General features: G+C 41.8%; 1 protein-coding gene across 1 annotated transcript in view; it reads left to right on the top strand.

Moving 5' to 3' along the window:
- Positions 1-25,525, top strand: part of TDRD12 (tudor domain containing 12) — a 99,955-nt gene that overhangs the window by 1,286 nt on the left and 73,144 nt on the right. The window contains exons 3-7 of the mRNA XM_054710540.1: positions 2,864-3,022; positions 8,313-8,449; positions 10,269-10,388; positions 17,993-18,048; positions 19,446-19,531. Coding sequence (XP_054566515.1) covers positions 2,864-3,022; positions 8,313-8,449; positions 10,269-10,388; positions 17,993-18,048; positions 19,446-19,531 — 558 coding nt within the window. The remainder of the gene's footprint in view (positions 1-2,863; positions 3,023-8,312; positions 8,450-10,268; positions 10,389-17,992; positions 18,049-19,445; positions 19,532-25,525) is intronic.

The raw sequence follows: 25,525 nt of genomic DNA, 5'->3' as shown, positions 1-25,525 counted from the left end.
GCAAACTTCTCTACCATCGTCCTAAATAGATTAGTATGATTTCTCCTTAGAAAGATAGGGCTTGCCTGGCCCATACGGCTCAAGCACTGAGCGTCAGGAGGTCACTGGGATTCCGGTCAGGGCACATGCCCGGGTTGTGAGCGTGCAGGAGACAGCCAATGGATGATTCTCTCTCCATCATTGGTGTTCCTAACTCTCTTTCCCCCTCCCTTCCTCTCTCTGAAGTCAATAAACACACACACGTAAAGATAAGACTCTTCCAGGGGTACAGATGCTGCCACATGCTAATCCATCAGCGTAGAACTCTGGCAGGAGGAGCTAGACTTAAACTGCCTTGAACTTAGGAACCTTTCTCTTTTAATTGGATTCAGGAACCTTTTTATCTACCCCCTCAGCTTTGGTCTGCCTCCAACTTCCTGCTCTTAACCATGCTCACACTGAGCAAAATATATAGACAATATAGGAGTATTTATTTCCCCAAGTGTGGTGTACTAGTAATACCAGTTGTTGTTTTCCAGATTAATTTAGCTTTTACATAGATGAAATATTTTTCCTCACATGTCCATCAGTAGATGAATGGGCAAGCAAAATTTGGAAGATACATTCTATGGAATATTATTTGGCTCTAAAAAGGCAGGAGCCCTGGCCGGTGTTCTCAGTGGATAGAGTGCAGCCAGTACACTGAAGGGTTGCAGGTTCAATTCCTGGTCAAGGGCATGTACCTGGGTTACAGGTTCGATTCCTGGCCCTGCTTGGGGCGTGTGCAAGGAGGCAACCAATTAATGTGTGTCTCTCGCTTCCCTCCATCCCTTCCACTCTCTAAAAATCAGTGGGAAAAAGATCCTCAGGTGAGGATTAACAAAAATAAATAAAGGATTCTGGTGATCCAATTCCATTCAAGTCCCAGCTCTTTGGGTACTTGGGGGCTTTGATTCTGCCTGCTATTTACTTACTTACTTACTTACTTATTTGGGTTAAAATATCCTTACTGAAGGTATTTTTTTCCATTGATTGTTAGAGAGAGTGGAAGTGGGGCGGGGGGGGCGGGGAGAGGGAGAAGCATTGACGTGAGAGAGACACATAGTTTGGTTGCTTCCTGCACATGCCCGGACTGGGGTCAGGTATTGAACCAGCAACCCAGGTATGTGCCCTTGATCAGGAATCGAACCTGCGACCCTTTGGTGCATGGGCCGATGCTCTAACCACTGAGAACACGCTCCAGTGCAGTTCTGGGTGTTGTAGAAGGTCAAAATTCTCTCCTGTGAGCTTGCTTTGGTTACATGACAGGTTATTCCTGAAAAACAACTCAGCATCTAATTATAAACAGGACAAGGCCAATTTGAGCTGGTTCTGGGGTTACACATATCTCAAAGGGATGGGAAGGGTTCACAACTGTAAGCCCTTTAGTAAAGGGAGGTCAACGGCATTTGTCAGGTGTTGGCCAGAACAAACAAATTCTCCTGGCAGGCACACTAGAGTTTGGGTGGCCTCTTAGTGCAGAGGTTGAGACAAGTCTGTGTGCTGAGAGTTCTACAGTTCTCATGAGCAGCAGCTATACTAGTAAAACTATTTCTTTCAATCTTCCAATGCTGCTTTTCTCTGGACTCCTTAGAGTCTTACCTTCGAAATTCTGCCAAGGGTTGGGGGTTTTCTGATGCAGACTTTAGGGCTCTCCCTCTGTGGCTCTTCAGAATTTCTCCCCTTAATTATAGCTGCCCTGGCAGGTCCATACTTTGTTCTCTGGCTCCTCCAGCCACAGACTGTGGCTTTCTGCTTGAGTTTGTAGCTTCTCTGCACCACCTGGACTGGGGAGAGTTCCTGAGAAAGCTGCATGTAAATGTAGAAAGAAGACTAATTCGAACACCTGTATTCCTGCCACCTGGTACCTAGAAGCCAAATCTTGGGATGTCATTGTTTTTAGGAGGAGGGTTTAGGAAATAGACAAATAAGATAAGTACATAAATAAGTTCCTATTATTTTCAATTCAAATTTAATTTTTCATTTTATATTTGTACCTTTAATAGTGAAAATCCTAGTTTCTAAGATAACAAGATGCATTCAGAGAAATCCGACTTTCATCTCTGTCCTTTTGTATCCCACTTCTGGCTTCCTCTGTAGGTAATAATTTGTATTTGGTTTGTATTTGTTATCTACCTTCTTTATTTCTTTGGACATGAGCAGAATGTATATTTCCTCTTTCTTTTTAAAAATAACATATTTTTATTGATTTTAGACAGGAAGGAAAAAAGAGAAAGAGAAAGAGAGAGAAAATCAATGATGAGAATCATTGGTCAGCTGCTTTCTACACATCCCTTAATGGGGATCAAGCCCACAACCAGGCATGAGCCCTGACCAGGAATCGAACCAATACCTCCGGGTTCATAGGTCAATGCTCAACCATTGAGCACATCAGCTGGGGTATTTCCTCTCTTTCTTATGAAAGACATAGGATACTAAAAATATTGTCTGAACCTTGCTTTTACATTTTATTATGGATATTTTCAAAATACAGGAGCTCAAGGACATTGATCTCTGCTTTTTGAGTCACAATACATAATAAAGAATTACATATTATTGGTGACATGTTTTAGATTTTATTTTTGTGTCTTTTATCTTTTTTTCCCAGCTTTATTGAAAGGCAATTAACTGTAACTTTGTATAAGTTTAAGGTGTACAACATGATGATTTGATATGCATGTATATTGAGGGTCTTTTATCTTTGGTCTGACTATTTAAGACAGGTGCTTATCAAGAATTTGTTCGATCACTTAAATTAGAAACAGTCATTGTGATTCTAAGTTTTATTATTTTGTGGTTCTACTTTAAAATCATGCATTATTTTGTTTGTCTTAAAATTTTACAGATTGAAGATCCAGGTTGCTTCTGGGTTATTATAAAAGGGAATAGTCCCTTTTTAGATCATGAAGCTGACTACCAAAAACTAAATAATGCCATGAATGACTTCTATAATAGCATGCGTCAAGACATCAAAATAAAACCATTAATGTTGGAAGAAGGGCAGGTATGTATCTAAATGTGCTTTAAGCACCATCTCTTAAAATAGTACTCAAAATATAGAATATTTTGGCCGAAACCGGTTTGGCTCAGTGGATAGAGCGTTGGCCTGCGGACTCAAGGGTCCCAGGTTCAATTCCGGTCAAGGGCATGTACTTTGGTTGCGGGCACATCCCCAGTAGGGGGTGTGCAAGAGGCAGCTGATCGATGTTTCTAACTCTCTATCCCTCTCTCTTCCTGTAAAAAATCTGTAAAAAATCAATAAAATATATTTAAAAAAAAAATATATATAGAATATTTTGGCAACTAAGATGATAAAAGGTTTTGGAGTATTCTATTGCTTGTAATCATTGCCTTGTGTTAAGTTCTTTTGGTTGCACAAGATTTAGGTTAATCATGGAACATGGCAGTTGTATAGGGTCATATGGGACACAGGAGATGGACTGTTACGTAAATTCAGGCATTGGGTCCACCCTCTTGAGACCAGAGGGATTATTCTAGATCAGTGATGGCGAACCTATGACACGCATGTCAGCACTGACACGCGTAGCTATTTCTGATGACACGTGGCCTCATGCCGAGGATAAAACATTTGCGACTAGAGTCTTGGAGTTAGTTTTTTCCTCAAAGTGACACACTACCCAAGTTATGCTCAGTTTTTTGGCGAAGTTTGACACACCAAGCTCAAAAGGTTGCCCATCACTGTTCTAGATTTATCACAGGTGTCAGCACCTCAGCAAAGAGGGTATGAGGGTTTGCAGTCTAGGGTTGACGCCTCCCTTGTAGTTTGCGTATGACTTTGGTCAACTTGTGCTGCTTTGTTTTTCTTACCCTAAATCATTGTCTTTCCTTGCTTTCTTGTAGCCTCAATTCCAAATCCTGTTGTCTGATTCTGTCTACAGATCAGTTATTTCTCAGAAAAGTTTGAATTTTTCTAATAGCATGATAGGAAAAGATTTATAAACTCTTTATGAGAAAAATTATAAACAATTTTAATTTTTTAAGATGGCTGCGATGGGAAGGCAGGCTGCAAGATAGTATATGAATGAGAGAACGAAAGGAGAGAGTGTGGACGTACGGGGAGTGCCTATTTGTGAGTGAGGGACAGCTGTATTCCAAGGGACTGTTGGGGACTGCCGAACCGGGCTCCCCTGACTGGTCCGCCTCCACTGCTGCTGAAATCTCTCCCGGAGCGACTGGCTCTGCCACAGAGACCGCGCCACCTTGAAGGGGAGAGTGGCTTTGATCAGAAGCCGAGCCTTACCTTCAATCGGGAAGAATCGGATACCTCCTGGAACTCTACAACCACAACAGCTAGAGACCAGCTGCGAACCCACAAATACCGGGTTTCAAGCAGCGCGAATACACAGACTTGGATGAGCTCTGCACCTTCTCACAGGAAGGTCAGATTTCGCCCAGAGAAAGGTGAGGTCTGCGATCCAGGCTGGAGGGAGAAATGCGCAGCAGGATCTAGAGGTTCAGAGGAAGTCTGCGCCTCACAAAATTGGTGGCCATTGGGGCCAGTGTAGTCTGCGAATGTTTTAGGGCTGCTGATAGAAGGGAACTCTAGAAATCAACGCATTAGCTGGGCTGGGCACAAAAAGGCAGCCTGAAGCTTTACCAGTAAACTGGCTGTGCTGTGCTGTGCAGGAGGGCAGGGGGCAGAGAAGACGTGCACAGAGACATAAGCAGAGTTGCGCGCAGTGGTGGGGCGAAAAAGTCATGAGTTTGTGCACTTACTCTGACTCTTTTCTCTTTAAATCCTTGCTTTTGATTACTAAGCCCAGTACATAGGATCACCCAATTAAAAACATTCTCAGAGACTGCAGGGGAAAGTTGTTTTTGTGGAACCTGGGATTAGAGCAGGGAGAAATGATAAAAAAACCCAGCTCTGGGGCTGTCCATACCTCCAAACCAGTATTAAGTGCAGCAGGGAAAACAAATTGTAAATACTGGGTAGGGAAGACTTATACCCCCATATGTCAATCCAGAAACACTGCCACCCAGGGGTTGAATCACAAATTGACTCTTGTGTAAATACAACCACAGGCAGGCTGAGAAACAAAGAAGAAATACTGCCTGCTTGAAAACAAGATTGTGACCTACGACACAAAGGAGCAGTGGAACACAGGGAACTTCAATACTGTCCTGACTACCCGACTACCTGACAGGAAACAGGCATGTCAAACAGAACAGTAGAGGAAGTGAATGACCATCACTCTTTTTGAAAGAGGACATTCAGAAAGCCAAGAGACATATGAAAACATGCTAAAAGTCACTAATCATCCAAGAGATGCAAATCAAAACAACAATGAGGTACCATCTCACACCTGTCAGAACGGCTATCATCAACAAATCAACAAATGACAAGTGCTGGTGAGGATGCGGAGAAAAAGGAACCCTTCTTCACTGCTGGTGGGAATCCAGACTGGTGCAGCCACTGTGGAGAACAGTATGGAGTTTTCTCAAAAATTTAAAAATGGAACTCCCATTTGACCTAGTAATACCAGTTCTAGGAATATATCCCAAGAAAACAGAAACCACCATTCAGAAAGAATATATGCACCACTATGTTCATAGCAGCGCAATTTATAATAGCTAAGATTTGGAAACAGCCTAAATGCCTATCAGCAGATGAATGGATTAGAAAACTATGGTGCATCTACACAATGGAATACTATGCTGCTATAAAAAAGAAGGAATTCTTACCATTTGCAGCATCATGGATGGAACTGGAGAGCATTATGCTAAGTGAAATAAGCCAGTTGGTGAAAGAAAAATACCACATCATTTCACTCATGGATAATAAAGAACATTATAACCTGCTGAACAAAAAGATAGATACGGAGGCAGAGAAGCATCAAACAGACTTTCAAATTACAGCGGAAAGCCTGGGGAGAAGTGGGGTGGGAGAGGTAAGAGATCAACCAAAGGACTTGTATACATGCATATAAGCATAACCAATTGTCGCAAGACACTGGGGGGTGGGGTAGGGCATGTGCTGGGGGGTGGGGGAGGCTGGGGGAAGGTCAATGAGGGGAAAAAAGGAGACATGTACTACTATTTGTAATACTTGAAACAATAAAATGAAATTAAACTACAAAAAAAATACTCCATATTAAAAAGAAACACTCCACGTTTTGGATAGCCTGATTGTTTCCTAGTGGTGGTGGTGTGAACTTTCCCTCTGTATACCCTCTATTTTCTGTGGTCCAATAGTTAAACATAAAGCTTTGCTTAGATTTAGGGTCACTTGCCCCCGATCCCCTGAAACGATTGGTACTATGAGCTTCATCTTGTATTGAATTGGGAGATAATATCACTTTTGGTGATGCTAAGATTGACCAGTGGATTTAGATGGCGACAGCCTGAGCGCTCCCCTTCGGTGGTGCCATCAGTTTTTCATGTCATGGTTGTACCATCCAGTGATTACCACGGCCCCAATCAATGCTTTCATTTAAGCTTGCAAATTGGTTGTTTTCACATTCCTTCTGTGTTCACGAGCTGGAGTTCTGCAGAGAATGTTCCCTCGTGTTAGGATTGTTCGGCCACTCTGACATAATACAGTTTATCCTGGACAGTTAGGAACATTATTTGATTCTTTCCATTATCAGTTTTCAGCATAGTGATTTGTGCCTAGTTATCTACATTGGTGTCCACAGGGTGTTTTGTTTCTCTTTTTTATTTTTTTTTAATATTAATTTTTTACAGAGAGGAAGGGAGAGGGAGAGAGAGCCAGAAACATCGATGAGAAACATCGATCAGCTGCCTCCTGCACGCCCCCTACTGGGGATGTGCCTGCAACCAAGGTACATGCCCTTGACTGGAATTGAACCTGGGACCTTTCAGTCCGAAGGCCGATGCTCTATCCACTGAGCCAAACTGGTTAGGGCTCTTTTTTATTTTTTAAATACTGTATTGAACTCATGGCTTTTAATATATTAATCAGTTATAATCATTGTTTTTGATGCCTAACTTATTCCATTTTTGGCTAGTGGAAACCCTAATATACCACAATTTCAAAGTTAACTGGCTGTGTGAATTAGTATCTATTCATACCATTCCTACAAGTTACTTTGACTTAAGAATTAAACAGAGGCAACCTCCATCCTTTGGCAGAATATGTCTTGAATTATTTGCGTTTTGCAGAATGGCTGCAGTATATTTTCCAACTTTTAATTCCTGAGGGTAGATTCTCAGTTGGCCCACTTCTTCCTTGCTGGACACAGCTGTCCCCACTGGGCCACTTTACATTTTGTTTGCCTTTCTGTGGATTGCCGTTGAGTCACTTGTGGCCTGGCAGTCTTGTGGGACAGCCAGGATGCCAAGGCCTGTCCATTCAGCAGGTTAGTTTCCCTAAAAGGGGACTACAGACATTTATTTTTTTTTAAATGTATTATTAATATTTTAATCTTCACCCAAGGACATTTTTTAAAATTGATTTTTATTTTTCAAAAATGTTATTAATTTCAAAGAGGAAAGGAGAAGGAGATAGAAACATCAATGATGAGAGAGAATCATTGATTGGCTGCCTCCTGCACACCCCATACTGGGGATGAGCCCACAACTTGGGCATGTGCCCTGACTGGGTATCGAACCATGACCTCCTGGTTAATAGGTCGACGCTTAACCATTGAGCCACACCAGCCGGGCTAAAATTGATTTTTAGAGAGAGGAAGGGAGGGAGGAAATGAATGGAGAGAGAGAGAGAGAGAGAGAGAGAAAATTCTATTGGTTGCCTCCCTTATACACTCTGACCAGGGATAAAACCCACAATCTTTTGATGCATGGGATAATGCTCCAATCAACTGCCACTGAACAAGTCACTCAACAAGTCGTTTTTGAAGACTTTAGTACAGGCCAAACACTGTTCTAGGTGTTGGGAGTATGGCAATAAACTAAACAGACAAAAATCCACATCACAGAGCTGACGTACAGGTGTGTTACGTCGTAAACAAGTGTCAGAGGGCAGTAAAAGCCACGGGAGAAAATGGGGAAGATAACCTGGGGTTGAGGTTTCATTTCTTAAGCTTTGGTTTAAGAAGCCTTTCTTTAAATTGTCCTGTAAGCAGTCAAAAGCATTGTAGTAAGAAAAATAACGAACTAGAATTCAGTGTCCTGTGTTCTTTAATGAGATTCTTTCACTGACAAGCAGTGTCCAGCTTAGGCAGGGTCAGCCTCCTTGAATCTCTTTCCTCTTCTTAAAGGTGAAATGTAGGCTGAGATGATGTTGAGAGTACCTTTTAGACTCCCATTAAATGGCTAGAGATGTTAACGCTGAAGTTTTCATTTTGTAGGTTTGTGTGGTTTATTGTCAGGAACTCAAGTGCTGGTGCAGGGCTGTCATTAAGTCAATTGTATGTTCAGCAGACCATTACCTGGCAGAATGTTTCCTTGTGGATTTTGCCAAGTACATTCCAGTGAAATCGAAAAAGTACGTATGACTTTTTTTGCCTTATGCTCTTTAAGGAGACAAATGCCAGTTTTAAAGGAGTGTGCCAATGTTCAAAGTAAGGGGATAGAGGTTGTAAGCTGGAGGGTTTTTTTTTTCCTTCTTCAAGAAGGGCAGGGCAGCCTTCTTGAAGACTTCAGGTTCCGTTCAGTTCTACGTGGCAGTGAGTGTCGGAGCAAGTAGCCAGAATGAAGACTCAGCAGGCAGCTCCAGCCTCCTCCCACCTCCTTTCCTGGAAAGGGCAGGTGCTCTGCATCTCCTAGGTGCCCCTGGCCAGAAGGAACCCTCACTGATTCCAGGGCCACATGTCACAGTTCATGAGAAAATACTGTCAATAAGTGTTTATGGTAATTTTCCCATGGTTTCCCATCCCAGAGTAAGAGGATATCAGTTTAACAAATAAATATGAGGACTCTTCTTCCAAAAGAGAAGCACCAAATAGATTTCAACTGCAATAAGAGGTTTATCTGATTGAATTATCTTAAGAATGCTGTGGCAGAAGGGGGTATCAGACATTGGGAATTTTAAAAAAAAAGGATGCATTTCTAGCTTGTGGTTTGCAACTTTATAATTGTTAAAAACACACACACCTGTTGTGTTGAACTTTTGGGGGATGTTGTCTTTTAGTGTTTGGAATTTTAAGTTTAGTTTGTTTTGGGCAAGAGAATCATATGATTAAATAGAGCACAAGGAGGCCTTGAGGGGCAGTTAATGCCGCCACCGTTTTCTGAACTGAGACAGAAGGTGCCTAGACTGTCCATGCGGCATCTTCAGAACCAGTGTGTGTTGAAATGGTGTTTTCAAGCCTGTCGTTTACCTGGAAGAAGGTAAAGAAAGAATGTTGAGCAACTTATCAAATCTCAGTCCTTTCAGCTCTTTTGTGCAGAGTTGGCAAACACTACCTATGAAAACATCTCATTTATAGAAACTTTAAGGTAATTCTGGTTGTGTATTGAAATTGATACTTAAATATCTTAAAAATCTTTAAAAATTTTTAAATTTATTGATGAGAGAGAGAGAGAGAGAGAGCGCGCGCGCTCGAAGGAGAGACAGAGATACAGAGAGACAACATTGATTCGTTGTTCCACTTACTGATGCATTCATTGGTCCACTCTTGTATGTTCCCTGACCAGGGATCAAACCTGCAACCTTGGCGTATCAGGATGAAGCTCAACCAACTGGCCAGGGCTGATACTTAAAAATCTTAAATAAAATTTGCTCCCAAGTTTGATCATTATTTTTCAATGTAAGGAACCTCACGAGACATTTTTCTAATCTCTCCCCACTCCCATGCCATGAAATTTTTAAAAAGTATATGTTTTTATTGATTTTACAAAGAGGGAAGGAGAGGGAGAGAGAGAGAGAAACACTGATGAGAGAAACATTGATGAGCTGCTTCCGGCATGCCCCCTACTGGGGATTGAGCCCGCAATGTGTCCTGACCTGGAATCAAACTAGCGACCTCTTGGTCCATGGGAAAACGCTCAGTCCACTGAGTCGGGCCATGCCATGAAATTTTAACATCAGTTATACTGAATACCTGTGTATGTACTATATGTGTATCTGCGCTTTATACATAAAAAGAGTGCGATCCCCCCTCTCCCTTGCCCAAGTACTGGTGTTCGTCACCTTTGGCAAATGTCTCCAAGTATTTCTTGCTGTTAGTGGCTATATTAGAAAGAGAAATAATGGGTTTTTGTGTTTTGTTTTTATGTTGTGTATTAATTATATTGGTGTACTTTAAAGAAATATTATATATAATTTTCTTTATAATTGAACTATTTCTGTTTCACTGTTAAAGCATCCGAGTTGCAGTAGAAACTTTTATGCAGCTTCCCTACAGAGCGAAAAAATTCAGACTGTATTGCACAAAACCTGTTACATTACACTTTGACTTTTGTGAAGACAGTGCTAAAATTGTGTAAGTACATCTTCTAATATGGTAACTCATTGGTGAAATACTTAACTGAGTATTTGATGTATCTATGAGATTAATTCCTCTTGAGAAGTGCGAAGCGATCTCATGGGTCTCTTTTTTCTTCAGGAGATGTTTTCTGAGTCCGTGTGTGTCAAACCTGGTCATAAGCAGAATTCCCTGGGCAACTCCACCTACAGTGGCCGCAATTGAGGGGGTTAGAGTAGGGTCTGAACTCTGTGCTTTTCAGCTTCCTTTTTTCTTATTCTTTTTCACTTACAGAAAGTAATAACTGCCCGGCCTGTGTGTCCCAGTGGTTGAGGGTCAACCTATGAACCAGGAGGTCAATGTTAGAATTCCGGTCAGGCGCATGCTCAGGTTGTGTACTTGATTCTCAGTGTGGGGCGTGTAGGAGGCAGCCGATCAATGATTCTTTCTCATCATTGATGTTTCTATCTCTGTCTTCCTCTCCTTTCCTTTCTGAAATCAATAAAAATATATTTAAAAAAGTAATAACTGTAAAGGGTAACAACATGTAGGGTCATGGAGCATTAAGAAAAAAAAAATTCCGTTGCATTCTTCTCCAGCCCCACTTCCTCTCTTCTGGGAGGCCTCTGTGACCTGTGTAGGCTCTGAACTTGCAGACTCTTTTCAGAGCTTTTATACATATTCATTTACATGGAGCTTTTATGCAAATTTCAACCTACTGTCTTATTTGCAAATATAACTTAATGTATGTTGAAACTCTTTGTACCCTCTTCTACTTTCAGTCTTTTTCATGGGTAAATATAATGGCATACTTGCTGTATTTAACCATTCCTCTTTTGATAGCCAGCTAAATTGTTTCCAAACCATTTTGCACTTTACATTTTAATCAAAATATAGATATGTCCGTATAAAGCATATACATGTAGAGAGGTATACATGTGTGTACACACATGTGCCCCATCTTTGCTTTTTCTCCCTAGTATTTGGCCCCATTGCCAGTGTTTGTACAGGACAAGTGCCTGCATTGGGCAGTCCTGTGTTGGGAGTGTGGCTGTGATCTTTGCAGTCTTGAACAAGATTACCTGAGGTCCTAGGGGAAGCCCTATCTTTCCACCTGGGACTCCTCCCTCTTCCTACCGGAATGTGGCATTGTGGGAAGAAAAGCTACAGAAACAGCACAATTTTGACTCAGCTTGCTCTGCTTGCACATCCTGAGGTGTTCTCTTGTGGATGCTTTTGTGGAGTCTATGGACACCCTCCCATCTCTGTTCCTCCAACTCCCATCACCTACAGTTCCCTTAAAATGGTGAATGCATCACACTTGTTCTGGTCTTGGAACCTGCACTAAGAAGATACCAAGACAGCTTGTCTCTGCTAAGGCCATTGCACCCTGCCAAGCTGCCCAAGCAACCCATGCCTCCTCCCCTGTCCCTCTTTCAGATCAGCAGCTGCTTACCTCCTGGGTGACTTGGGTGCCTGCCTGTCTGTGTCCAGCTCTCCCTCAGAGGCAGTCTGCTTCCCCCTCTGCATTACCACTCTCCCAGCATACTGGGCTCCTCAGGGACCTTCCCAGCCTCGGACATACATACCCAGCCCTAGGATACCCTCTGTGTAGGCCAGTGATGGCGAACCTATGACACGCGTGTCAGCACTGACACGTGTAGCCATTTATGATGATACACGGCTGCTGAGGCGGCCGCATGCCGAGGATGAAACATTTGCGAAATAATGTTTTTTCCTCAAAGTGACACACTACCCGAGTTATGCTCAGTTTTTTGGCGAAGTTTGACACACCAAGCTCAAAAGGTTGCCCATCACTGGTGTAGGCAAAGGGCTTTAAGTAAGTGATCTTGTTGGGTTTTGATTACCGTATTTTCCGGCGTATAAGACGACTGGGCGTATAGAAGATTTTCCTGGGTTAAAAAGTTGTCTTATACGCTGCAAAATACAGTACCTTCTTTGACAAGTACCCTTCATCTAGAATGTGTCTCAAAATGCATATTGCAGTTTTTATAGATTTTATCAAATTTCCCTTCAAAATGACTAGCGATTTGTATTTCTGTAATTGGAGTGTAGGAAGTGCTGTTTTCCCCACCTGACACTGGATATCATCAGGGTTTTTCATTTTTGCCTGATGGCTAGGTGAAGATGATATATTTTTTAATACATTTTTATTGATTTCAGAGAGGAAGGGAGAGGGGAAGAGAGATAGAAACATCAATGATGAGAAAGAAATATCATTGCTTGGTTGCCTCCTGCACGCCCCACACTGGGGATCGAGCCTGCAACATAGGCATGTACCCTTAACTGGAATCGAACCTGGGACCCTTCAGTCCCCAGGCCCAACTGAGGTAAACCATCAAGGGCGCTATTTTGTTTTAATTTGTATTTTCCTGACTTGTAAACTTGGGTATCTATGATGTAGTTATTCTGTGTGTGGTGTGTGTGAGAAAGAGAGAGACACAGACAAATTCACTGATTGACATGTGAGAGAGACTGATTTACCTGTTAATTGTCTAGATTGATTTTTCTCTTGGGCCTTTTCCTTATTAGGATTCTATTAATCTTTCTTTGTTAAAGCTTATTAGGTAATTTTATTGTGTGTAGCAAGGTTCTAGAACCACTGTCTTTTTGTTGTTGTTAATCATCACCCAAGGATATTTTTTTCCCATTGCTTTTTAGAGAGAGTGGAAGGGAATGGGGGGAGACAGAGAGAAAGAGAAACATTGATGTGAGAGAGAGAGACATTGATTGGTTGCCTCCTGTATGTTCTCCGACTGGGGCTGGGGATGGAGCCTTCAACCTAGGTATGTGCCCTTAACCAGAATCAAACCTGTAACTTAATTTGTGGGCCAGTGCTCTAACCACTGAGCAACCAGCCAGGGCTAGAATCAGTCTTTTAAAGATTTATTTATTTATTTTTTTAATTTTAGAAAGGGAGTCTTGGGGACAGGGTCAGCAGGTTATCCCAGGACAAGATGCTGCTGCACATTGCTCCCTGGTTGCAAGCCTCGTGGGGTCCCTTAGAGTTTAGAGGATGCATGCTTGTAGGGAATAAGTGTGGAAAGGAAATGGCACAGGATCCTGGGAGGGAGAGCACACCTAGAACCACTGTCATTTATTTAGCCTTCTTTTAGAAACCCTTTGTAATTCTCTTGAAGTAATATGCTTAATGTCTTTCTTAATAAAAAGAAAAGTAAGTAATATTTTAGTACAGGCACTGGGCTATGTGTTTATGTACATTACCTTATTTGATCTTTAAAACAACCCTCGGAGGAGAAACCAAGGTGGCGGCATAGGTAAACACCTAAACTGCTGCCTCGCACAACAATTTCAAAATTACAACTAAATGACAAAACGTCTATCACCCAGAACCACGGGAAAGCTGGCTGAGTGGAAGTTCTACAACTAGAAGGAAAGAGAAAAGAGCATTGAGACGTGCACAAGCACTGAAAAGCTGAGGTATGGAGGCGCGCAAATGGGGCTGGTGGCGGGCGACTGGGTGCGCTGCTTTTTTCAGCCCGAAGGGAGACAAGCTCCCGATTACTCTGAACTCCAGTTTCTGGGGAGACGCTGGACTGTCTACCATCGGGTCGGAAAGTGAGGGCGGCTTTCTTGCAGATGTGCGCACAGCAATCATTGTTTACTGCACTGGGGCGCGGGATGCGGGGATTTGGAAACGCAAAGACCCAGAGACGGTTGACTGGCAGCCATCGCTGTTTGCCACACTCTAGCCTAGTGACTCCCTGAGACCCTGCCCCACACAATCTACAAACCCACCCAAGCTCCACACAGCGGCTTTTGCATATAAATGGCCTGCCCTATCGCAGCTTAACCTAACAAACTGCAGCTCTGGTCAGACAGCTCCAAAACCTCCAAACCCCAAGCAAAGAGGAGAAAACTGTAGTTCTCGCTGTAGCTCCTGCTGGGTGGCCTCAGACAGTAGCTGACCTGCACCCCATTGGAGATCCAGAAACTCGTGTATCTAGTGGTCAGTGTGAGACGACACCAGATTTCAACTACTCACATCCATAAGTGACACATTCAAGAGGCAGACTCAGTGAGCACCAAAGCCCCACTGAAACAAGTCCTGCCCCATAAGCGTGTCTCCAGCGCAGCAGTTCTTCCATTATAGACACAGCGGGTCCTCACAGCCAATTGCCTAGAGGTCAATTCCTCCCAGTGACACCAACAACAATCAAGACTTAACTACAACAAGGCTGTACACACAGTCCACAAAGGGGTGCACCAAGAGTGTCCACCTCAGGTAACTGGGAGGCCAACCCACTGGCCCATATAGGACACCTAGCACACAAAGCCACCCTACCAACTCAGGGAAGCAGTGAAAATGCGGAGCCAAAGAAACATCACAAATGAAAGAAATGGAGGAAAACAAATGACTGGATGTAGAGTTCAAAACCATGGTTATAAAGTTTTTCAAGAATTTCCTAGAAAAGGCCAATAAATTTAACAAGAACCTTGAGGATATGAAAAAGGACCAACTAGAAATTAAACATACACTGACTGAAATAAAAAATATTATACAGAGACCTAACAGCAGACTAGAGGAACGCAAGAATCAAGTCAAAGATTTGAAATACAAAGAAGCAAAAAACACTCAACTGGGAAAGCAAAAAGAAAAGAGAATCCAAAAAGTTGAAGATAGTGTAAGGAGCCTCTGGGACAACTTCAAGCGTACCAACGTCAGAATTATGGGGGTGCCAGAAGAAGAGAGAGAGCAAGATACTGAAAACCTATTTGAAGAAATGACAGAAAACTTCCCCCACTTGGTGAAAGAAATAGACTTACAAGTCCAAGAAGCGCAGAGAACCCCAAACAAAAGGAATCCAAAGAGGACCACACCAAGACACATCATAATTAAAATGCCAAGAGCAAAAGACAAAGAATATTAAAAGCAGCAAGAGAAAAACAGTTACCTACAAGGGAGCACCCATATGATTTGTGAGCTGATTTCTCAACAGAAACTATGCAGGCCAGATGGGAGTGGCAAGAAATATTCAAAGTGATGAATAGCAAGAACCTACAACCAAGATTACTCTACCCAGCCAAGCTGACATTCAGAATTGAAGGTCAGATAAAGAGCTTCACAGATAAGAAAAAGCTAAAGGAGTTCATCACCACCAAACCAGTATTATATGAAATGCTGAGAGGCATTCTTTAAGAAGTGGAAGAAGAAAAACATAAAGATAGAAATTATGAACAACAAATACATATCTATCAACAAGTGAACCTAAAAATCAAGTGAATTAAAAATCTGAGGAACAGAATAAACTGGTGAATATAATAGAATCAGGGGCATAGAAAGGGAGTGGATTGATAATTCTCAGGGAGAAAGGGGTGTGGAAGGTGCAGGAAGAGACTGGACAAAAATTGTACACCTATGGATGAGGACAGTGGGGGGGAGGTAAGGGCAGAGGGTAGGGTGGCAACCAGACGAAGGGGAGCTATGCGGGGCGGGGTGGGGGGGAAAGGAGAAACAATTGTAATAATCTGAACAATAAAGATTTAAAAAATGTATATTTTATTGATTTTTTACAGAGAAGAAAGGAGAGGGATAGAGAGAGAGAGAAACATCAATGAGAGAGAAACATCGATCAGCTGCCTCCTGCACACCTTCTACTGGGGATGTGCCCGCAACCAAGGTACATGCCTTTGACCGGAATCGAACCTGGGACACTTCAGTCCACAGGCCAACGCTCTATCCACTGAGCCAAACCGGTTAGGGCAATAAGAATTTATTAAATAATAATAATAAAAAAAAAAACGTTGGAGGCTGGGGGTGGCATCTCTGATAAATAAAACCAGTAGAGAAAACATTTCACTCTAACCTTATTTTATTTTTGTTCCTTGCTTCCAAATATTGGCTTCTCCTGATCTTCCTCTGCCTACAGCTTTTCTTGAAATTTTCTTTTTAAAAAAAAAAAAAACTTTATTGATTTTTTACAGAGAGGAATAGAGAGTTAGAAACATCAGTTATTTGCCTCCTGCACACCCCCTACTGGGGATGTGCCTGCAACCAAGGTACATGCCCTTGACTGGAATCGAACCTGGGACCCCCCCAATCTGCAGGCCGACGCTCTATCCACTGAGCAAACTGGTCAGGACCAATTTTCTTTTTTTAAAATAATTTTTTATTTTCAATTACAGCTAGCATACATTATTGTATTAGTTTCAGGTGTACATCACCATGATTAGATTATATGTCAGCGGTCGGCAAACTCATTAGTCAACAGAGCCAAATATCAACAGTACAACGATTGAAATTTCTTTTGAGAGCCAAATTTTTAAAACTTAAACTTATTCTAAAAACAAACAAACAAACAAAAAAACTTAAACTTATTCTAACGCCACTTCTTCAAAATAGACTCACCCAGGCCATGGTATTTTGTGGAAGAGCCACACTCAAGGGGCCAAAGAGCCGCATGTGGCACGCGAGTCGCAGTTTTCCGACCACGGATATAAGTGATCATCTCAATAAATCTTGCACCCATCTGACACCATATTTAGTTATTACAATATTATTGACTATATTCCCTGTGCTATACTTTACATTCCTATGACTATTCTGTAACAATTAATTTGTATTTCTTTTTTAAATATTTTTTTAAAGAATATTTTTAATGATTTCAGAGAGGAAGGGAGAGGGGGGGAGAGAGAGAAACACCAATGATGAGAATCATTGACCAGCTGCCTCCTGCATGCCCCGCCCGGGGATTGAGCCCGCAGCACACAACCCAGATATGTGCCCTGGCTGAGAATCAAACCGTGACCTCCTGATTCATAAGTTGATGCTCAACCACTGAGCCATGCCAGACTGGGCCAATTTGTACTTATTAATCTCTTCGCCTTTATCATCCATTCCCCCATTCCTCCCTACCGACTTTTATGTGCCACACATGGGTGTGGGACCATTCACTTCCCTGTGTCCACCTCTCCTACCAGTCTTGTCCCTCATACCAATCTCGATGTGGCTGCTGCTTTATATCCTTAGTTGTAGGACTTCTGTTTCAGTGAGATTTCAGTTGGTTCTGAATGATGGTGGTTCTGTAGTTTAGTAATTTTTATGTGGTTGTGGGAGGAGGTGAGTACTGGGTTTACCTATGCCACCATCTTGAGCAGATGTCTTTTGCGATTTTCTTTCCAAAGCATGGGAAAATGCAAGATGATAGAAAATGGGCGACAGTGAGAGGGTGTCGGCTGAGTGAGGAGTAGCATGAGACAGCAGTGGCTACTCTCAGAATGTTGGTTTGACCAACATGTTTGGAGCCCTTGCTTTGTGCCAGCCTGTGCTGAATACTGCACACTCAGGATTCCTGCCCCAGGGAGCTTATGTTCTGTTGGGGAGGCAGCTGTGTCCCAGGTAACTGGGGGCAGTGGTATTGGGACATATGATGGCAGGCCCATTCTCGAAGAGTCTGTGCACAGGTGCAGGCCTCAGCAGTGAGAGGAGCTTGTTGCTGGCAGCAGCTGGGACCATCCCCATTACCTGCATCATATGCCAATATGTGATGTTGGAAATACCCAGTGTATGTTACAAAATGATGTTAGTGTACTGACCTCAGATTTTTATTTAATGACGTTGCATCTGTCCACTGTTCCAGACCCGCCAAGAAGTGGGACACTGCAGCTGTTCAATACTTTCAGAACATCCTAAAAGGTAAGGCAAGTGTGCCATCTGCAGCCCGCTTTGAACCAACACCCACGGTGGTTTAACCTTCAGTTGGGGAGGTTTGAGATGTGCATGTTTAGCAGTTTGACCCTCCTCACATGGGTGCATAAGTTATCTGGAGCTTTTTCTACCCCAATGTCACAGTGACACTGCAGTCCTGGAATTTTTTTGTGGTGGATGTGGACATCAGTGATTGAGAGGTGAAGTTAGAGGCTGTATGGGTAAGAGATGCTTACACAAAAACACTGCTTGCCTCTTAGTTTGCATAGAAGCTGAAGCACTGCAAAATAAATTTACATGCATTTTACTGAACCAGCAATTGATTTAAAGCCCAAGTTATTGTGTGATCATTATTGCTAATTTAAGAGGTATAGACTGTCTCAGAGCAACTATGCAGTGTGTGTTCTCTTCATATTGTTGAGTAGCAATATAATATGGAGACTCATTTGTGGCAGCTGTCCAAACCTCTGGCAATCAAGAACCAAATAACTGTGCCTGCCTCTGAGGGCTGTTTTGAGAGGTAGTGGGTGTGAACTCTTGGAGTGCTGCCTGTACCTGTTGAGGCCCTGGCCCCTCTCCTCTGCTGCCCCACTGTCCAGTTAAAGCAGGGTGTGGAACCTTTTTCTGTCAAAGGCCATTTGACATCATTCTTGGGCCATACAAAATTATCATCTTACAAATTAGCCTGCTATATTTGGTCAAACATTTAATTAACTCACCCCTAATGAATTGGCAGGGGCCAGACCAAATGATTTCATGGGCCTTATATGGCCCTCGTGCCAGATCTTCCCTACCCCTGTGTTAAAGAAACAGCCAGATGCTTTGAGAAATCGGAGGTTGGGGGTGAGGGTCGCTGGTTTTGGAGTTTTGGTCCTTGTGAGCCTATTGGGGAATGCTGGGAGACAGAGTTTGGAAGAGGCAGAGTGCCTAGGTTTGAATACTGCCCTGTTACTGCTGAGCCTGGTCTCTTCACCCGTACAGTGACCCTCAGAGGTTATGGTAAGAGTGAAATGAAATACGTTTGTAAAGGACTTAACATAGTGTCTAATAGGTACCCATACATGGAGCTGCTGTTTGGATTAGTAAGTCTCTGAGAGGGTAAAAAGCTCTGCTCTGTGGGCATTTGGAAAGTGGACTCAAGATGAAAGACGGTGGGTGGTTGGGGACAGAGGATACAGGCTTCCTGCCTGCCAGGAGAGCTCCCCTCGACTTGCCTACCTCTAGACCCCTCCTGCATTAAGATCCACCTGCAGGAGGAAGCCATCGGACATGTGGTGCTGGGTAATCAGAAGTGGTTAGCAGAGATTAATAGGTGGGAAATAGTCAAGTTGTTTCAAATATACTTTTGATATCAGCTAATTACTGTTTTCATTTATGCCACTTAGCAACTACCCAGGTGGAAGCCAAGTTATGTGCTGTAGAAGATGATACTTTTGAGGTTTATCTTTATGTAACTATAAACAAGGAAAAAGTAAGTGAAAAAATTGGATTTTAAAAATAGTTTACCATTGTTTAAAAATATTATTTTAATAAAATAAAGAATAAACACCAAAGGAAACAATGTCATTCACACAACATAGACATTTTCTTAAACTTTCAAGGTTTGGCTTAGATCAGAAGTAAGCAGGACTGTTTCTTCTTTTAATTACTTTATTAATTACTTTAGTGTTTTATTTAGACAGCATTTTATTTAGTAATGGACAAGAAATTTTTCCTATTGTGATGAGTATGAAATGTTATTTCCTTATAAGAGGACATCTATACTAATAAAAGGGTAATGTGCAAATTGGTCACAACGCCCTCACAGTAACAACCAAACAGCAGGCTGCCTGGGGTGATAAGGCCAGCAGGGGGGTTAGGGTTAGCGAGGGATGACCAAATGACTGACCAGCAGGCTGTGTGGGGTGACCAGGCCAGCAGGGGGGACAGTGAGGAGCAACCAGGCTGGCAGGGGGGGCAGTGAGGGGTGACCAGGCCGGCAGGGGGGCAGTTAGGAGCCAGTGGTCCCGGATTGTCAAGAGGGATGTTCGATGGCCCAGGGATCAGGTTGAAACCATCTGTCGAACATCCCCCAAGGGGTCCCAGATTGGAGAGGGACCCCCCCCCCTGTGCACGAATTTCGTGCACGGAGCCTCTAGTAATTTTCATAAATACATATATTTGGTATAGTTCACTGCTTCTCTCACCCCATAATTTTCTCATCATGTATAATATGTGCACATTGTAAAGACTTCAGATAACAGCCCTGGCTGGTTTGGCTCAGTGGATAGAGTGTCATCCTGCAGACTGAAGGGTCCTGGGTTCAATTCCAGTCAAGGGCACATACTTCAGTTGCAGGCTCCTCTTTGGCCTAGGCCCTGGTTAGAGCTCATGCAGGAGGCAACCAGTCAATGTGTTTCTCTCACATCGATTTTCTCTCTGTCTTTCCCCCTCTTTTCTACTCTCTCTGAAAATCAGTGGAAAAATATTCTTGGGTGAGGATTAAAAAAATAAAAAATTCAGGTAACAGAAGTAGAAAGTGGGTATCACATGTGAGTCCCCCACTCCAGTTATAAGCTGTTACCATTTGGTTGCCTTTATGAAGGGTGCAGCTCAGCACCTTGTGTGGAGGTAGATGAGATGCTGATCTAGGCTGCTTGGGGCCCACAGAGGTCATCTAGATCACAGATTTATTTAAACATTTTATTTTGAAATATTTTTACAGTTACAGACAAGATGTAAAAATAGTGCAGAGTTGTGTATATGCTTTATCTGGGTTCCCTTCATGTTAACCATACAAACCAGTGGTTCAGTGATTAAAACCAGAAAATTAACACTGATAAAAATACTATTTTTAGAAAATCTACAGATCTTATTTGAATTTTGCCAGTTTTCCCACTAATTTCCTTTCTCTGTGCTAGGATCTGAGTGAGGATCCCACATTGTATCTGAATGTCATGTCTCTAGTCTTCTCAGTCTGATGAGACAGTTCTTCAGTCTTTCCTCATCTTTGAAGACCTTGACATTTATGAAGAGTACTGGCTATTTATTTTGTAGAATGTCACTCAATTTTTATTTTATTTTTTAATTTAAATTCTTGTTGAGAGTTTTTACCAATGGCATATTTCACAGACCTAGAAAGAACTCTCCAAAAATTCATCTGGAATAAAAAAAGACCCCGAATAGCCTTGCTGGGTACAGTATTCTTGGATTCAGTCCCTTCCTTTGCATGATTTTATATATTTCATTCCATTCCCTTCTGGCCTGATGTGTTTCTGTTGAGAAATCAGTCGCTAATTGGATGGGAGATCCTTTGTAGGTAACTTTCTGTCTCTCTCTTGCTGCTTTTAAGATTCTTACTTTGTCGTTGGTGTTTGCCAATTTAATTATAATGTGCCTTGGCATCAGTCTTTTGGGGTTCATTTTGCTTAGGACTCTGTGAGCTTCTTGGATTTATGTGGGTTTTTCTTCCCTATATAAGGGAAGTTTTCTGTCATTATTTCTTCAAACAGGTTTTCTATTCCTTACTCAGTTTCCTCTCCTTCTGGCACCCCTATTATGCGGATGTTGTTTTGTTTTGTTTTGTTGTTTTGTTTTGTTTTGTGTTGTTCCAAAGTTCCCTTAGGCTCTCCTGCTTTTTAATTTTTTTTTTCTAGAAGCTGCTCTTTGGATATTTTTTCCTATCTCTGCTTCTTCTAGTCCACTCTTGATGCTTTCTATTGAGTTCTTTATAGCAGCGATTTCATTTCTTCTTGGTTCTTCATTTCCTCTTGTTTCTTACACATATTGTTAAATTTGTCTTCCATTCTTTTCATCCACCTTATGACTATTTCTCTGAATTCTTTCTCTGACATATTGCTTGCCTCCATTTTGTTTACTGCCTTTTCAGGTGATGCCTGCTTTTCTTTCATATGCGGGCTGTTTCTTTGTCTCCCCATGATCTCTCTTCTCCGTACGTCTGGTTATGTAGTTCTCTATCTCCTGCATTGATTTTAAGGCACAAAGTACAACACAACAAGGTATAACGCACAAGGCACTGAACACAAATGAACTCACGATATTAATAACCCCAAATAAAGGTGACCACCAGAGAAAGGAGTATTAGAGGATAGGAGAGAAAGGAGAAGAGAAAAAAAAAGGAGTGCAAAAATGAAACTGGAAAAAGAAAGAAAGTAAGAGTGAAAAGAGAGAGAATAAGAAAGAAGAGGTGAAAACACTATATATATATATATATATATATATATATATATATATATATAAATATATATATATATATATATATATATATATATATATGGGGAGAAAACTCCAATAGAACAGCCACTAATCCCAACACATGCCAGCAACATGTACCTGGAGAGGAATGCAAACTGCAAACAACAACTAATATCAAGTGAAGCGAGGGAAAACAGAAGCAAAAAACAAACAAAACACAAAAAAACAAAAAAATAAGCAAAACAGTCTCACAAACAAGCATTAAAAAATTGATATAATCAATCAAGCAAACAACAACAAAAGGACACAGAAAAAATGTTTTCGATAGTGAAGAAAGAGAAGAGAGAGGTGTGTATGGATTTGAAGCACGGGATTGGAAATTAGATATATAAGTAGGTTGAAATTTTAACAGGGTAAACAGCAGTAATGGGGAAAATCTAAAGCAGGAATAGGGTAAGAGAAACAGGACAACAAAAGGGGAAAAAGTGAAGAAGAGAGTGATGGCATAAAGGTAAAGTTGAGATAGAGTAAAATGTTGCTAAGGAAAGATGAAAATAGAATGTAGAACACTAATCCCAAAGTAACGTAAAGAGAAAATAAAATGACACTTTTTAAAAAAAATGTAAAATAATAGTATTAATAATACTGATTGAAAATAAAAATGTAATAATTAAAAAGGTAAAATCAAGTGAGAAAAAATAAAAAAATTAGTTTCTTAAGTAAAAGATGAAAAAAAATGTGCAGTAATGAAGGTCATTCACTTCCTCTACTGTTCTGTTTGACATGCCTGTTTCCTAGTCAGGACAGTATTGAAGTTCCCTGCGTTCCACTGCTCCTCAGTGTTGTAAGCCAGTCCTGATTTTTAAGCAGGCAGTACTGGATTGACCTCTGGGGCTATAGATCCTCTCTAGCTAGTGTTTAGATTTTGTTTTCCCTGTGGCACTTAGTACTGGTTTGTGGGAGTGGGTTGCCCCAGAGCTGGTTCTCTGATGGTTATTTCCAGGTTCCAGAAAAACAACTTTCCCCTGCAGTCTCTTAAGAGTGTCCCCAGTTGGGTGATCCTATATATTGGGCTTAGTAATCAGAAGCAAGGATTTAAAGAGGCGGGTGAAAAAAAAAGCGCCAGAGTAAGTGTGTGAATTCCGGGGCTGCACGCAAGTCTGTGCAGTCTTTTTTACCCCTTGGGTCTAAGCAGCTGGCACACTTTTAAAATTTTTAGGCTGTCCTTTTGCGCCCAGATCAAATTGGGTTGCTTTTCAGAGTTCCCTTCTGTTAGCAGCTCTGAGGACCCCCTTCCACATTCACGGATCACGTCAGCCCCAACAGCCATGGATTTTTCTAGCCGCAGACTTCCCCAGGTCCTCCAGTTCCACTGTGCACGCATTTCTCTCGCCTGCTGGGACCACAGACCTCACCTTATCCCAGGCGAAATCTGACCTTTCCGTGGTAGAGTGTAGAGCTCCTCTGAGTCCGTGTGCTTGCACCACTTGGGGACTGGTGTTCTCGGGGTTGCAGCTGTTCGGTGGGAGCTGTAGTTATAGATTTCCCGGCCTTTTCAGGCTTCCGATAACATCCACTTTCCCCTTCAAGATGGCGTGGTCTCCGCATCCGAGCCGGTTGCTCCGGGAGGGAACCCAGCAGCAGTGGGGGCTGCCTGGTAAGGGGATCCCCGTCCAGCAGTCCCCCACAGTCTCCTGGAGTATAGCTGTCCCTCAACTCACCAACAAACACTCCCCATGTGACCACACACTCTCGCTTTGTTTTCTCACTCACACACTATCTTGCAGTCTGCCTTCCTGTCGACAGCCATCTTCATTTTCTTGCCTGGGTCTTTGACTCAACAACATTATTTTAAGATCCATCCATGTTGTTCATTTTATTGTCAAAAATAAAGAAATTGTTTTTGTCTGGATATACTTGTGTGTTTATCCATTCACTTGTTGATGGACAGTTGAGTTGTGGCCAGTTTGGGTAATTACAAATAAAACTGCTATGAATATTCATGTACAAGACTTCCTGTGGACCTATGCTTTCATTTCTGAATAGTAGGTATTGAGAGACTACCAAAGCCTTGGCCGGTGTTGCTCAGTGGTAGAGTGTCAGTCTGCGCACCAAAGGATTGGGGTGCGTGCTGGAGGCAAGGAGTCCATGTGTGTCTCTCATATTGATGTTTCTCTTTCTCTCCCCCTCCTATCTTCCCTCCCAATCTCTCTAAACATCAATGAAAAAAATATCCTTGGGTGAGGATTTAAGAAAACAAACAAAAAGACTATCAAATTGTTTTCCAAAATGGTTGACCATTTAAAATCCCCTCAGCAGTGTATGTGAATTCCACTTCCTCCACATTTTCTTCAACACTTGCATGGTCATTCTTATAGATGAATAGTGGTATCTCTTTGTGGTTTAAATTTGCATTTCCCTGTTGATTCGTGATGTTGAGCATCTTTTCATGTACCTGTTGGCCATCTGTATGTCTCCTGTGGAAAAATGTCTTCAGATCTGCCCACTTTTTATTTGGATTGTTTGTTTTTTTTGCTGTTGAGTTATATGAGTTCTTTATATGTTCTGGATACTAATTCCATATCAGATATATGATTTGCAGACATATTCTCCCATTCAGTAGGTTGCCTTTTCATTTTGTTGATGGTTTCCTTTGTTGTGCAGAAGCTTCTTAGTTTGATGTAGTGCCACTTGTTTGTTTTCTTTGATACCAACAGGTATCAAATTTAAAAAAATCATCAAGATTGATTTCAAAGAGCTTACCACCTAGGGTTTATTTTTGTAGGAATTTTAATAATTTGAGGTCTCATTTACAAGTCCTTCATCCATTTTCGAGTTAATTTTGTGTATGGTGTAAGGTAGTGGTCCAGTTTTCTCAGTACCTTTTACTGAAAAGACTGTCCTTTCTTTGTTGTATATTCTTGGTCCCTTTGTCATAAATTAACTGACTGTATCTGTGTGGGCTTATTACTGGGCTCTCTATTCTATTTCATGTATCTGTTTTCATGCCAGTACCATACTGTTAAATAATTTTTTTTACAGTTTACATTCCATATTGCTTTAGTTCAGATGTACAGCACAGTGGTCAATTATACACTTCACAATGTGCTTCTCCATGCTGCTTTGTTTACTATCTTTCACTCATTCTTTATGGGTTGTTTGTTTTCTTTTTATTGAGTTTTGAGAGTTCTTTATATGTTTTGGATACACATCCATCCAGATATGTTATTTAGAAATATATATTTTTAAATGTTATTGATTTTTCGAGAGA

The sequence above is a fragment of the Eptesicus fuscus genome, chromosome 21, assembly GCF_027574615.1.
Source record: "Eptesicus fuscus isolate TK198812 chromosome 21, DD_ASM_mEF_20220401, whole genome shotgun sequence".
Classification (NCBI taxonomy): domain Eukaryota; kingdom Metazoa; phylum Chordata; class Mammalia; order Chiroptera; family Vespertilionidae; genus Eptesicus; species Eptesicus fuscus.
Note: the sequence above shows the minus strand (reverse complement) of the source record. Positions and strands in the feature narration are given on the sequence as shown.